Source organism: Lethenteron reissneri, chromosome 24, assembly GCF_015708825.2.
Source record: "Lethenteron reissneri isolate LAM-NWPU_2019-01 chromosome 24, ASM1570882v1, whole genome shotgun sequence".
Lineage (NCBI taxonomy): Eukaryota > Metazoa > Chordata > Hyperoartia > Petromyzontiformes > Petromyzontidae > Lethenteron > Lethenteron reissneri.
The window spans coordinates 8819692-8834245 of record NC_083802.1 but is presented as its reverse complement, the minus strand read 5'-3'; the positions used below and the strand labels follow the sequence as shown (position 1 = coordinate 8834245).

At 45.3% G+C, this 14554-nt stretch overlaps 1 protein-coding gene and 1 non-coding gene across 5 annotated transcripts in view; both read left to right on the top strand.

The window, feature by feature from the left end:
• Positions 1 to 14554, top strand: part of LOC133346512 (adhesion G protein-coupled receptor L4-like) — a 72446-nt gene that overhangs the window by 25314 nt on the left and 32578 nt on the right. The window contains exons 1-4 of one of the 4 annotated variants that reach the window (XM_061558148.1): positions 921 to 1030; positions 11211 to 11326; positions 13019 to 13151; positions 14039 to 14155. In XM_061558148.1, the coding sequence (XP_061414132.1) occupies positions 11231 to 11326; positions 13019 to 13151; positions 14039 to 14155 (346 nt within the window). In that variant the 5' untranslated portion in view covers positions 921 to 1030; positions 11211 to 11230. Of the gene's footprint in view, positions 1 to 920; positions 1031 to 4102; positions 4248 to 7062; positions 7247 to 11210; positions 11327 to 13018; positions 13152 to 14038; positions 14156 to 14554 lie in introns of those variants that run through there. The other 3 variants (XM_061558146.1, XM_061558147.1, XM_061558145.1) reach the window with 3 other exon arrangements.
• Positions 2664 to 2770, top strand: LOC133346839 (U6 spliceosomal RNA). The gene has a single exon (XR_009755628.1). It is a non-coding gene; the product is annotated as a U6 spliceosomal RNA (small nuclear RNA).

Sequence of the window (14554 nt, the reverse complement as noted above, 5' to 3'; positions counted from 1 at the left end):
ACGACGGCTATTTATGATACCGCTTCCCGGCGTCCACTTACCATATGGGTCTATAAAAAATAATGTTACAGTATTAAACATGTTGTATGTTGACAATAATACCCATTAATATTATACAATATTATTGTTATTTAAATCAAACTTTAACTGTTGATCACATTGATAAAAGCCTGTTTGTTGAGCACGTCTTTTTGGGGTTTAGTTCCGTTTCACTTCGCATTGCATTGTGGGATCGGACATCGAGGCGGTCACAGTGGCTGGGCGGTTTATAGGGGCCGTCCATAAATGACGTCACGCACCTAGGGGGGGGTCAGATATTTGTAACGATGAGTGACGAGGGGGGCGGGGGTTTGAGAAATGTGACGTCACCTCAAAATGTGCAACTTTAAATAAACATAGACAACACGTTCTACTTAATTAAATAGACTTTGTAATAAATGTTTCTCCTACAACATCAGAGTGCAGCGCCACATTAAATACGCACTACAATGACAATAGTTTAAAACGATTTGAAGCATGTTTTATTTGGGGGGGGGGGGCAGAGCTTTGTGACGTCATATTTGAGGGGGGGTCTGACTTTTTTTGACGCCGTGTGACGAAGGGGGGTGGGGGTCAAAAATCGTCCAAAATCACGTCATTTATGGACGGCCCCATACCCACTGCATTTGTCTCCAAATCAGACATTCCCTTCACCACTTCCAGATTCCTCCGCTGTAAATCTATATATATAAAATCGTGCATGTCTGTCTGTCTGTGTATGTGTGTGTGGATTTCGGACCATACGCACTTTCATTGGACGGCGGTTGCCCCTGGCAACAGCTAACGACGCCTTCGCCGCTTTCATTGGACGGCGGTTGCCCCTGGCAACGAGTAGCAACTTTTCGCCGCGGGGTGGACGCCATTTTTAATAGCGCGGGGGGGGGGGGGGGGGGACCGGCACCCGTACCCAGCGTTCGCCGGGTGGGAAAATCAGGCAAGGCGTGAGGCTCTGCACGGTGCTAGGCCTCGACACCCAACACGCCACTCTGAGGTAAATTCATACAAATTTCACGTCCTCTACATAGTGGCGAGGGAGGCAGAGTGGCGAGGGAGGGAGAGTGGCGAGGGAGGGACTCAGCCTCAAAACGAGTAACTGGTGTGGCGTATTAACATCGCCACTGGGGAGACAAAGGCGGCCGGGCGTGGTGGATACAAGTCCCGGGCAAAGCCGGGTCATGACTATGTGTGTATGTGTTTATGTGTATGTCTGTGTGTCTGTATGTATGTGTGTATGTATGTGTCTGTATGTGTTTGTGTGTATGTATGTGTGTGTCTGTATGTATGTGTGTGTGTATTGTGTATGTGTTTGTGTGTATGTATGTGTGTGTTTGTATGTATGTGTATGTCTGTGTGTATGCATGTGTGTGTATGTGTTTGTGTGTATGTGCGTGTATGTATGTGTGTGTATGTGTGTGTCTGCAGCAAGCGCGTGTATGTGTACTTATGGACGCGCGCGCGTGTGTTGTGTAGGGGGAACGGTAGTGTAGTGCTTAGCGTGCTGCCTGTGTCTGTGTGTCTGTGTGTGTGTGTCTGTGTGTGTGTGTCTGTGTGTGTGTGTCTGTCTGTGTGTCTGTGTGTGTGTGTCTGTGTGTGTGTCTGTGTGTATGCGCGTGTGTTGTGTAGGGGGAACGGTAGTGTAGTGCTTAGCGTGCTGCCTGTGTCTGTGTGTCTGTGTGTGTGTGTCTGTCTGTGTGTCTGTGTGTCTGTGTGTGTGTGTCTGTCTGTGTGTCTGTGTGTGTGCGCGTGTGTTGTGTAGGGGGAACGGTAGTGTAGTGCTTAGCGTGCTGCCTGTGTCTGTGTGTCTGTGTGTGTGTGTCTGTGTGTGTGTGTCTGTCTGTGTGTCTGTGTGTGTGTGTCTGTGTGTGTGTCTGTGTGTGTGTGTCTGTCTGTGTGTGTGTGTGTGTCTGTCTGTGTGTCTGTGTGTGTGTGTCTGTGTGTGTGCGTGTGTGGTGTGTGGGGAGCGGTAGTGTAGTGGTTAGCGTGCTGTCTGTGTGTCTGTGTGTGTGTGTCTGTGTGTGTCTGTGTGTGTCTGCGTGTGTCTGTGTGTGTGTCTGTGTGTGTGTCTGTGCGTCTGTGTGTGTGAGGAGCGGTGGGTGTAGTGGTTAACGCTACGCTGCGCTACCAACCCGGCGAACCGAGTTCGATTCCCGCTCATGGCCACCACCGGTCAAGATTAATTGAACCTCCCATAGATCGACTCAGCCTCAAACGAGTAACTGGTGTGGCGTATTAACATCGCCACTGGGGAGACAAAGGCGGCCGGCCGTGGTGGATACAAGTCCCGGGCGAAGCCGGGTAGTACAGCTAGTATTCTGATAAAGATGTTGAGCAGAAGAGACAAAGTGATCCGGTCTCCATGCGTGACGCTCACGCATGGAGACCGCCCCCGTCAATCCCACAATGCATTGCGTCATATAAACGCAACTTAACCCCAACAAATTATATGTTGAATAAAACATATTTTCAACGAAAAGTACAATTCAATATCAATAATATTAGCCTTTCATATTTGTGAGTGTTATGGTCTACAAATAATGATGAAAAAAATATTTCACTAGACCCATAGTGAAAAATAAGTCGGTGCGGCGGTACTATAAATACCAGTCGCGACGCTAATGTCTTCTGTACTTGCTCCGGCAGTACATATACTAAAATTGGAACGATACAGAGAAGATTAGCATGGCCCCTGCGCAAGGATGACACGCAAATTCGTGAAGCGTTCCATATTTTTCCAATTTTTACATAAATATATAGTGCAAAATATTACGTGCTTTTAAATGTGCAAACATTTTCATCTTATTTAACTACAATAGTTTGCCTTATATTGTCTTAACGATGGGTTTCGTTCTCATCTAGCTCTGCTGTTAATTGAAGGGCATGTCTGGCTGGCAGTTCTCTTATGAAGGGCTATTGTCGGGTTTATTGACGAATGAGGCTTGCCGCGCTCTGGAGATGTTGCGATATATTTAGCGGTTGTCTGGCTGGCAGGTTACGTTTAAAAAAAACACAATACTGTATTGCCTAAATCGTGATTAATGTAGTTGTTCGACGTTCTTAAATATTTAATTTTCTCTCAAAATATAAATGAAAGGACACGTTTAAGGATTACATTTGTAAATGAATAGCGGTCATCCGTTATATGACTGTTGTATTTTTCGGAAGAACTAACCGCATGGAAATGATATGACATTTCAGATTTTCGCTTGTTACTTGAATGACTATGTTCTGTAGTTCAAATGTGACTTTTTAATGCCTTGGATGTATATTGCAGTGGTTAGGCAGATTCTAGTGACCGGCTAATGTTGAGTGAATTAATAACGTTTAAGTTATCTGTAACTTGTACTGGAGGTACTGAAGAACATAAAACATTTCAAATAAAATTACTGGACTGCAAACCCAAAAGGGGGAACTGATGTCGCGATAATCGTCATATCGTGAGATGTGAACTCTATGATCGTATCGTGAAGAATATTCCCGTGGCCTTCCCGAGTTGTCGGGCGCGCGCGTGTCCGCTGGGTGGCGCTGTGACACCGGGCCAAGAGTTGGAGAGCGGCAAAACCATGCCCACAAATTGAAATAAAAAAAAAACTTTATTTTATTGATTTTACCAGGTAAGGCCCGCTGAGCTACATACTGTAGTTATTTTTTAAAAAGCGACCTGGCCAAAAACGATGGTCCAACGAAGTGGCTTGTCATTTATGGCTTTATTTTGGTGATTTTAGAAAAGTTTTTTGGTTTGGCCATGTTTGTTTGTTGTAGTACAGAGTTAGACTTATGGCGTTAATATAAGTTGTCTTGTGGTTGTTGTTGTTGTTGTTTGACTTGCATCCCACTGGGATGTTTGCACAGCGTTGGTGTACGGTGATTTTTTTGCAATATTTTGCTGTCTTTTCTTGAATTTTCTGTTTGCACATAGTCACTTTAAGATGTTTTCTTGTTCATGTTTTAGTTTTTTGTTTGTTGCGGTTGCACCCGATTCAAGAGCCGAATGGCTCACAGGGCTACACCTAATACATGAACTTTGAACTTTGATGTGGAAATTGAGAGCAGACAAATCCTCTAAACGCACGTTTCTAAATGTGGAGGGAAAAACCGGAGGAGCCGGAGGAAAATCCACACGACCATGAGGAGAGAGACGTGCAAACTCCAAATATACAGCAGGCGTCAGCATCGAGATCGAACCCACAACCTCCTCTCTACCAGGCGAGGTAGTTAACATCTCGCCCAGGACCACCAACACAGTGTTTCTTAAGTTTAAATGATGCATGTTGAACTTACTTTTGGTTTTTTCGGTAAAGTCACGTAGGTAAAAAATAAAATAAATAAATAAATAAATCACGACGTTTAGGAGGCAACACAAGCTTCCGTCTTCAGGTGGAACCGTCACAGCAAAATTACTGTATCAAATTGAAACGTGATTTAATTTATTTTTATTTTCTTTTTCACCTACGTGACTTTACCGAAAAAAACAAAAAGTATGGACCCTTGCAGTCACGAAAACTTCAAATCTAGAATTATGTTGAACTTATTTTCGCATCGTATGTAGCCAACCGTGCTAATCGGAGATGCGGGGGGGGGGGGGGGACAACACACTAAACACAAAAAAACAGATATGAAAAAATAAGTTTTAAACCTAGAAGAAATAAGCTTAAATTTCGATTGAAAGCTTTCGTGACTGCAGGGATTCATCTTCTTGGTTCTTTCGGTAAAGTCACATAGAAGGGAAATAATTAAATAATAAACATAAAACATAATAAAATAATTTTAAAGAACTAAAGAGTATGGAACATTGCAGTCACGAAAACTTAAGATCTAAACTATAGGTGTCTATTTAGTATTTTTTGTTCATTCTTGACACCTGTATTTATGCCCGACAGGGTAAATGACACCTTTTCACTTGAGAATTATTCTCACTTGAGAATTATTTAATTATGTTTAATTTTTATTATTTTATTATTTCTCTTCTACGTGACTTTACCGAAAGAACCAAGAAGATGAAATAAGCTTACTCGAGTGTTGCAAAGTTGACCTGGGCCACCGAAATGTCACCAACAACGACGATACGCGGGCTATAAATATCCCTTGTCTGTTCGCCCGACCCCACGAATCTCCTGGAGTGCACAATTATCAGCAGCATTGATTTCAACACGAGAAAACTTTGGACCCGTTTCAACACTCATTGTTTCATCATGTCTATCTATGTGCGTGTGCACGTTACACTTATTTCGCACATTACATAGCCAACCGTGCCAATCGGAGGTGCGGGGGATGGACAACAAACTAAACACAAAAAGCTTTTAGTTTCATCTAGCAGAGTCAAGATTGTCTTTGGGACCCTTATGCCAGTACCGTATCATATTAAATAATAGAGAATGTATAAAAATGCAGACGACAAACACCTTTGACAAGGCATCAATGTAGACTTGATGCCTTGTTATAGGTGTCTATACTCTTTAGTTCTTTCGGTAAAGTCACGTCGGTATAAAATAAAAATATATTTATTATTATTTTAATTTTATTTTAAAGAACTAAAGAGTATGGAACATTGCAGTCACGAAAACTTAAGATCTAAACTATAGGTGTCTATTTAGTATTTTTTGTTCATTCTTGACACCTGTATTTATGCCCGACAGGGTAAATGACGCCTTTTCGCTCATTCAGTTTTGAGTACTCATTTCTTTAGAACTGCCTTGTGTGTCTCGTTTGTTTTCCTTCCCCCGCACCTTCGATTCGCACGGCTGGCTACGTAAGAAGTGCGAAAGAAGTTCAACAGACATACGCACACATACAGCTGCCCGATGTTAAACACAGTCCTGCGGAGGGAGCTGGTAGGAACGTTGGGTTGCTCGGTCAATGGCCAGGGTCAATGGCGGCGTGGTGTATTCCGCAAATATGCCCGACTGTGAGGGCAGGCACAAGCCGGCGTGAGTAGGTGAAACGTTGAGTTTAATAAGGGCACCACGGGGTGACCAGCCCCTCCCCACCCAGCCCCACCGAACCCCTCCCCACCCTCCCCACCCAGCCCCTCCCTGTACGACGGACGGACACAATAATCCCCTGTGGGCTGGTGTAACCAGGAGGTTCCTCCCAGTATAAGAATCCTCTCTGTACAAAAAATGCGCAGTAGACTCTTTCACACTGATTCTCATGATAACACCGGCTGTGGCTTCACACCGCTCACGGCTCATTTACTATCATCACGGGCTCTGTATGAGTGTGGCACTTCCCTTGTGGTCGTTCTGCTGTAATGTTTTGTATCTACTACTTTTAATGGAAATACGTTTACAAACATGGAGTTGACTCGTGAAGGGGTTGGTTGTTTACAGCCAGGATGGCGCAGTGGTCGGGTGAGCGGCTCGCACATCGGAGGTGTAATGAGTTCAAATCCTGGTTAGGGGTTGTTGAATCAGCTCATCATCCCTCCGGGGACGATAAGATGAGCACCAATTTGTGGCTAATTCAACTGTGACTGATAGATTTGCCGCCACCCTAGCAACGTGGATTTTACACCACCGACTCAGGGCTGTCAGCAGGAGATAAACACTGCCTCAATGATTGTATGAGCAGGAAATCACGTTTGACTCCTAAAAACTGCTAATATGTCAATTTATTTAAAATATATTTCTTACGCTTTTTAATGTCCCGCTTTTCCCAGGGCCCCACAGTATAAAGTTGCGATCTCTAACTACAAATTCAATCTCCCTTCCCATGTTCTCTTTGCTCTGAAAACGGGCCATTGCCCGAAACGTCTTCCTGACATATACGTGTCTGCGCAAAGCAGTGTTGTTATTGGTGGATGTGGTGAGAACAATCAATCTCTGGACGCGGTCATTTTGACCTCGCCCTCCTATTTAAGCGTCGCGTGGTCAATGTTCTTCTTTCTGTGCCAGGAAGTTGAGGCGTTGCTTCGGGGCACTGCGTGGGGAAGGAGGAGGAGGAGGTCGTGGATGATGGGGGGTGTGTCCTGGGACGGACCCAAGAGTCCACTCCATTGGCAATGAGCTCATTGTGAATGTACTGGTGGTCAGTTGTGGTGTGTTGCGTGTGTGTGTGGGTGTACACGGGTCAGTGTGTGTCCACGCAGCAGGGTTAGTTTGTGTGTGTGTGTGTACATGGTAGTCTCAGTGTACCCACACGAGGTTTGTGTGTACTCACGTCACCATGCGGCTCATCATCATCATGGGCTTAGTCCTGCAACAGCAGAGAGGTGAGTGGAAACAGTAGCATCGTTCATCATCAGCTAAATTATCGTTACTATTGTTTACCACTGGCAGTGCAGATTACAGACAAATATTGGCGTGAGGACCATTTATTCCAACGTAACAATGTTGACACAAACTTCGGTCACATTGCGGTGAGATCCGATTAAATCTCCGTCGAGTTTCACAACTGTCTTGCGCAGTTCTGCCTAATCCCAGGCCTTTTCTCTCAACTCGATTGTGACAACTTTGTCACTTGCATGTCCCCAATTTCCTCAGGGCCCTACCACAGTGTAAAGTGCAATCTTCCAGTCTGCTCTATAGAAGGGCTGTGTCCTGAAACGTTAGCCGATTTTAATCTTCTGGAAGTTTCAAGTCTATTTTGTTTAACCGAGTGAGAACTCAAGAGACCAATTTATTCTCACTTATCTACTGTTTTCGCAAATGAATCCAATTAGGATGAACCATATCTATCATCGCCTCCAACTGGCAGACTAAATGCCCGCCAGTAGGAGACGATCGCTATGTTATTTGATTATTCATAATACAGGTTTTTTTTGTTAGATCGCGTAAATATATACATGTGTTGTTAAACCCACCACCACCCGACACAGCCATTCAGTAATGTTTGTCACGTAAACAGAACGTGGCCAATTCGTCACTAGTACAGCACACCGGTGTGTTGGAGAGTCAAGCCACAACATTTACAATCCGAGTACGACGTTTCGCCAGTAGGCGACAGCCACATTAATTTGCGGAAAATATTTAAATTCGTCCAAATTGGACCCAGCACGAAGTGGACACAATGCCTTACTGTTGCGAACCACGTCGCGGGATCCGACATCTTTATTGTCGCGACGACTTTACGGTATTACCATCGGTCATTGCGCCTGCTTATAATCAGGGCGGCCGCAGGATTCGAACCGTGAATGTCTGTTATAAGGAGGTCGAACGCGCGACCGCCCGCTGGGTCGTGTTCACCGCCCACCGTTGAGTCTGCTGAGTGTGGCGAGCGAGGTTGTGGCCGGTACACACTGCCAAACGCAGTGCTTGTTCACTTTTCTCGGTGGTCATCGTCATTGTGGTTTTTTGTTGTTGTTGTTGAGGATTTTGGTAATTTTTAAGCGGTCACCTCAAATGCTTAGATTAGCACTAAATACCAAACGTAATTACATATAGAATTACCGTGTATTAATAATGTTCGCAATTTTTGTCATTTGTATTCGGTCACCTGAAATACTTAAATTAGCACAAAATACCAAACAATTAAACATAACACATTCCTGCGGAGGGAGCTGGTAGGAACGTTTGGTGGCTCGGTCAATGGCCAGGGTCAACGGCGGCGTGGTGTATTCCGCAAATATGCCCGACTGTGAGGGCGGGCACAAGCCGGCGTGAGTAGGTTAAACGTTGAGTTGTACAAGGGCACCACGTGGTGACCAGCCCCTCCCCACCCAGCACCTCCCCACCCTCCCCTCTCCACCCAGCCCCACCCCTCCCATCTTTGGATGCACAACGGAAGGACACAATAATCCCCTGTGGGCTGGTGGAACCAGGAGGTTCCTACCAGTGAAGTCCCCTGTATTAATAATGTTGGCAACAGCTAATCATGCCAATTTAGAAAAGCAAAGTTTTGCTGGCTGGCGTTCTGGCTGGATTTTTGGCGCTGTGGTGACGTCACCGCGCACATTTGCGTGTTGACGTCACCCGCATCCCACTGCGTTGAATTGGGATCGTACGTGGTGACGTCACGCCTACCCACCCTCCAACTCGGCTGTGTATCCCGCGCAAATGCACCGGAATACGTTGGAGTGCAACAAACAATAAACGTACTCCATAATACCATTGGAACCTCATTTGCCAGTAAAAATATGATAATTGTTTTTTTTACCCTTCTATCTGGCAACAAAACTGACACCTTTTTTACAAGGAGTCATGTTTACATAGACCACAATACCTGCAGTCATAATGCAAAAAAAAACAACTCTGATAATGTATGCACTGTCCTTGAAGTTGATCGGTCCACACCCGAGACAGCTTTCCTTAGAGCCTAGTCTCACATGGGTTGGACCAGATGACACCAAAAGGCGCTAAAAGGCGCCTTTGAGACTAGGCTCTAAGGAAAGCTGTCCCGGGTGTGGACCAATCAACTTCAAGGACAGTGCACATTATCAGAGTTATGTTTTTGTTTGCATTATGACTGCAGGTATTGTGGTCTATGTAAACATGACTCCTTGTAAAAAAAGGTGTCAGTTTTGTTGCCAGATAGAAGGGTAAAAAAAAACAATTATCATACTTCATAATAATACCAATATATAAAAGCATCCACTGCTTACTAATAGCATTTCAGATATACCTGTAAAAATCGCCTGCTGACTCATAAATCGTAAAGTTCTTGAGTGTTTGGGTACCTCGGCCACTGACTTCCCTTGCCATTGTCCTGCGCTTTTCACACGGATTTGCTCCGATTGAAGGAAATCCGCGTGCCGAATTGTAAAAAACACACTTGGAAAGAACATTTTCCGTTGCAGCGCCAACATTTCAGAAGAGCCATGCATGCGTTCTAAATAATGTGGGTTTGAAAGCAGGCACCCACCAGTGATTCATTTGGGTTCTCAAGTACTGTACGGCGAGTTTAAAGAGCGAATGTGCGAATTCCAGCTGTGATAATGTGGACCAGACGTCACTTGAAGGGATCTCAGAGGAAACTGTAAAATCCACTTCGGTGAGCCATTCTCTAACACGAGGGGTTGCGCTACTGTGCCAGAGATCTCAATAAATATTTTTCTCAACACGGCACCAACAGCACAATTGGGATATAATTGGGGATTTTTTTTCTTTAATACTGGAATAAAAAACACATTTATGAATCTGCACTCCTTATTTTAATGAGATGTACTTCACCGCATGAATGCTATTGAGAATGTAATGATTTTTTTTTCTTCATCTGTGAACTATCACAATTTTAAGGAACGTTGGCACAATTAAATGGTGTTTGCACTGTGACATGAGTGTGAATCCTGGCCACAGCTAACACAAGTACCACGTGACATATCATGGGTGTTGCCTTCATCCTGAACTGACGAGCATGAGGAAGTGCAGTCAAGCGACCCACATGACCAACATGGCGAGGTCTTCATTTAGCAGTGATAATGATGAGATCAAAGCGTTGATAGTGATGATGATGATGATGATAGCTATAGCAACATAGATGGTGGTGTAAATGATTGTAGTGAAGGTGATGATAGTAGTGATGTTCAGGAAGGTGATGATGATGATGATGGTCTTTATATGATTTTACACTGATGGTGGTTGTAGTGGTGATGATTACATGGCGAGGTCTTCATTTAGTATTGATAATGATGAGATCAAAGCGTTGATAGTGATGATGATGATGATAGCTATAGCAACATAGATGGTGGTGTAAATGATTGTAGTGAAGGTGATGATAGTGGTGATGCTCAGGAAGGTGATGATGATGATGGTCTTTATATGATTTAAAACTGATGGTGGTGGTGGTGATGATGAAGATAACAGTGGCGACTTTATTTTCTTGGTTCTTTCGGTAAAGTCACGTAGAATGGAAATAATATAAGAATAATAATAAAACATAATAAAATAAAATAATTCTCACGACGTTTCGGCCACAACGCAAGCAGCCGTCCTCAGGTGTGATAATGATAAGATCAAGGCGAAGAGGACGGCTGCTTGCGTTGTGGCCGAAATGTCGTGAGAATTATTTTATTTTAGAATGTTTTATTTTTATTATTTTATTATTTCCATTCTACGTGACTTTACCGAAAGAACCAAGAAGATGAATCCCTGCAGTCACGAAAGCTTTAAATCGAGAAGTGGCGACTTTAGTTGTTTATTCCGATTCGTTTGAGGTCAGTGAAGATGACGACGATTGGTCACCTCGAGCCACTGTGGCCACGACCCCCTTCTAACCCACCCGTTGTCTCCTGTCCGCAGGCTCCCAGGCCAGGATCGCCATGAACTCAACGTCCGAATCTGTGCGCTTATCTGACGCCTTCACCACCCCCGCTGACAACCCGTCCGCCTCGCCACGGGCGCCGCTGCCAACCTCCGTGAGTGGAACGTTCATCGCAGAGTCTCACGGGCCTGGCACAGAGGAGTGTGCGACATCGTGGGGGGGAGGCTAATGAGGGGAGTAAGGCTCATGTTACACCACAGATGTTAAGCAGGGAAATAATAAGCGACTAATTCTGTTCAAGAGCTGTCGCCGGGGGGGGGGAACGGGACAGGACGATTGGCGGTTTCGTTAAACAAGCGAAGGCGGTTTCGAATTTCCGATGATGTTTGGACGGTGCTCTTCTTCACCCATCCCCTCGGCTGCAACGCATCTCCACCGAGTGACTTCCCATCCTCTGGCTGTCCACGCTCCGGGTCCTCCAGATATCATATTTTTGTTCATACATCACATGATACTTGTTGAACACCTGGGAGGTTATATTATTTTCTTTTTTTTCAAATTTTCTTGCTGTGGATTTCACACCTGATGATGATTGCTTGTGTTGCAGTCGAAACGTCGTGAGAATTTTTATTGTTTTATATTTATATTATTTTATTATTTCCCTTCTACGTGACTTTACCGAAAGAACCAATAATATGAATCCCTGCAGTCACGAAAGCTTTAAATCAAAACCTTGGAGATTGTTTTGACTAAAATCACTTTAAACAATGTCATGCGTTTTTACTTTGAATACTTGATGCATGAGAGGGTTAAACTCTCTCGCAACGTGTGCATGTTCCTTAAAGTGTGTACATTGTCTTGGACTCCTGCCATATGTTGACACTATTAACCCTTTTGTGGAAATGTACGGATCACTGCAAGGCGACACGTGAGTATTTGCCCGGGTTTAGCAAAGCTTCGGGGGAAGTGGCGTAAGTTGTCACAGTTGTTGCAAGCCACAGCTTGCTTGGTGTTATACAACATTTTTATAATAATATTATTAAAAAAAACAAAATGGAAGTCATTCTTGCGAGGCAAATCCTTCTGCAGTGTTTTAGAATATGGCTGCAAAGTCATATCATGCGACTTCAATTGTATACGTATATCTTTGTGCATTGGTGTCAGAGGTCGCAAACGGGTTTTGATTCCTTACCCGTACCCGTACCCGGCCGCACCAGGGTCGCAAACGGGTACCCGATACCCGTACTTTACCCGATACCCGGCTAACCGTACCCGGCCGGGTATCGGGTAGGGTACGGGTATCGGGTACCCGATTGCGACCTCTGATTGGTGTCCCTCTCCATGTCCTCGAGTCTTTGTCCATGTCACCTTGTCTCTGTGGGTGGGTCCACACTTCTCAGTGTCTTCATGTCTGCATGTTCTTTCCATAACTGTGCATAACTGTATCCCCCTCCAACCCTTGTCTCCCCATGTCCCCACATCTCATTGTGTCTCCATATCTATTACCCAGTATCTTGATGTGTTTCTAGATGTCTATTCATGTATCTCCATATCCTCTTTTCTCCTTGTAGGTGATGATAATATGTCTTCCCCTATCTTATTTTTCCTTCCGTCTCCACAATATGTCTGTGTCTTCCCATACCAATGCCTCTGTCCACGTCTCTCCTTTCATGCGTCTCCCTGCATCTCATCTTGTCCCCGTGTCTTCCCGCGTTCGCGTGTCCCTCCGTCACCTCTCCCCACGTCCATGTCTCCCCATGTCCTTGCATCTCTTGAGGTCACGAGGGGTCAACGTGTGCTCTGTGACAGTGCGCCCTCACGTCCCCATGTCCCCGTGTCACTCTAGGGCCCTGCACACGAGAACGTGACAAAGATCGCTCCGTGCGCGCCCTGCAACATTGACGCGCGCTGCAACGCAAGCACGGGGCGTTGCACGTGCGCCGAAGGTTATATTGGCAACGGCATCACCATCTGCAAAGGCAAGTCTCATCTCACACACACACACGCCAATCAATCATCAATCGATCTTCATTTTACGTGCCAATATCACCCTCTATAAAGTAGGCACCAGTGCACATTCAGCGGAACGGGAATGGTGACAGGGGGCACGGAGCAACAGGAATGAACTCCATCACGACCTTAGCGACTAACACCACTGAGCAAAGTAAATTCCAACCGCGCGCAAAAATAAAGTGCAACCGTGCACAATGAATAGTGTAAGAAGAGTAAGTAGTCCATACAATTTATAATAAGCATACAAACTGTTTGAGGTTTTTTCCCCCCTTCTTAAATTGTAGATGTTATGGGAAGGCAAGTCTGAGTAGGTGCATCTTGCACAGACCACGGAATTGGGAGACACTCGGCACATTTCGGATGTCCTGTGGCAGGCGGGGCGGGGGTGGAAGGGTGTTCCAGATTTTGGGGCTGCGCTTGAGAAGGCTCCGTCCCTGCCAGCATCGGGTGAACAATCTGGGGCTGGGCAAAGTCTCGCTGTTCCTGTGGAAAGGGAGTGCGTTTTATGTGCCTGAGGATTGGAGGGAGATGCGGTTTTGCAGGTGGATAAGGAGCCCAGCCTTTACCACGTGTGCAATGCACTTACCACTGTGCCACAACTCCACTCATAAATCCACTTATCCGTGGCGAGGTGATGATGATGATGATGTCCCTGTATCTCTCTTTCCCCTTCTCCTGTCTCACCACATCTCATGATTTCCATCCATCTCCTGTTGCCTGTATCTCCCCATGTCTGCATCTGTCCCTGTCCTCTTGTAACCGCCGTGTGCTCATGTGTCCATGTCCCCACGTGCTCCCGTTAATCCTCACGTGTTACCATGTCTCCCGTGTCTCCCCATGTGTCCCTGCGCAGACATTGATGAGTGTTTGGATGACATATGCGACAAGACGTATGAATGCCACAACTCTCCAGGAAGCTACAAGTGCATCTGTCCGACCGGCTTCCACGAGAAAAAAGATAAATGTGTGGGTACGTGGTTACCACCAACACCCTCCACCAAAAACATTCGCAAGAAACTTCATCAACATCTACCAGTAACCACACAACATCCACACCACCAACCACAAGCAATAACCACGCAGCAACAGAAACATTAACCATGCACCAGTAACCACCCCAACGTCTAGTCGACAACCACACGTAAACAAAAACCACGCCACAAACACGCGGCAACAACCAAACTAGACAAACTGCGCAAAAAATGCTCAACAATACCAATACAACATCCACACTTCCAAACAAACACATGCCAAGCCCTGCAGACAGATGGTGATGAGACTGTAGGAGTGATCCTTGTATCGACTGTGTAACAAAGAGAACCCTAAATCAAGACAGACGCTGGTGATAATGATGAGGCTGAGCTCAGAC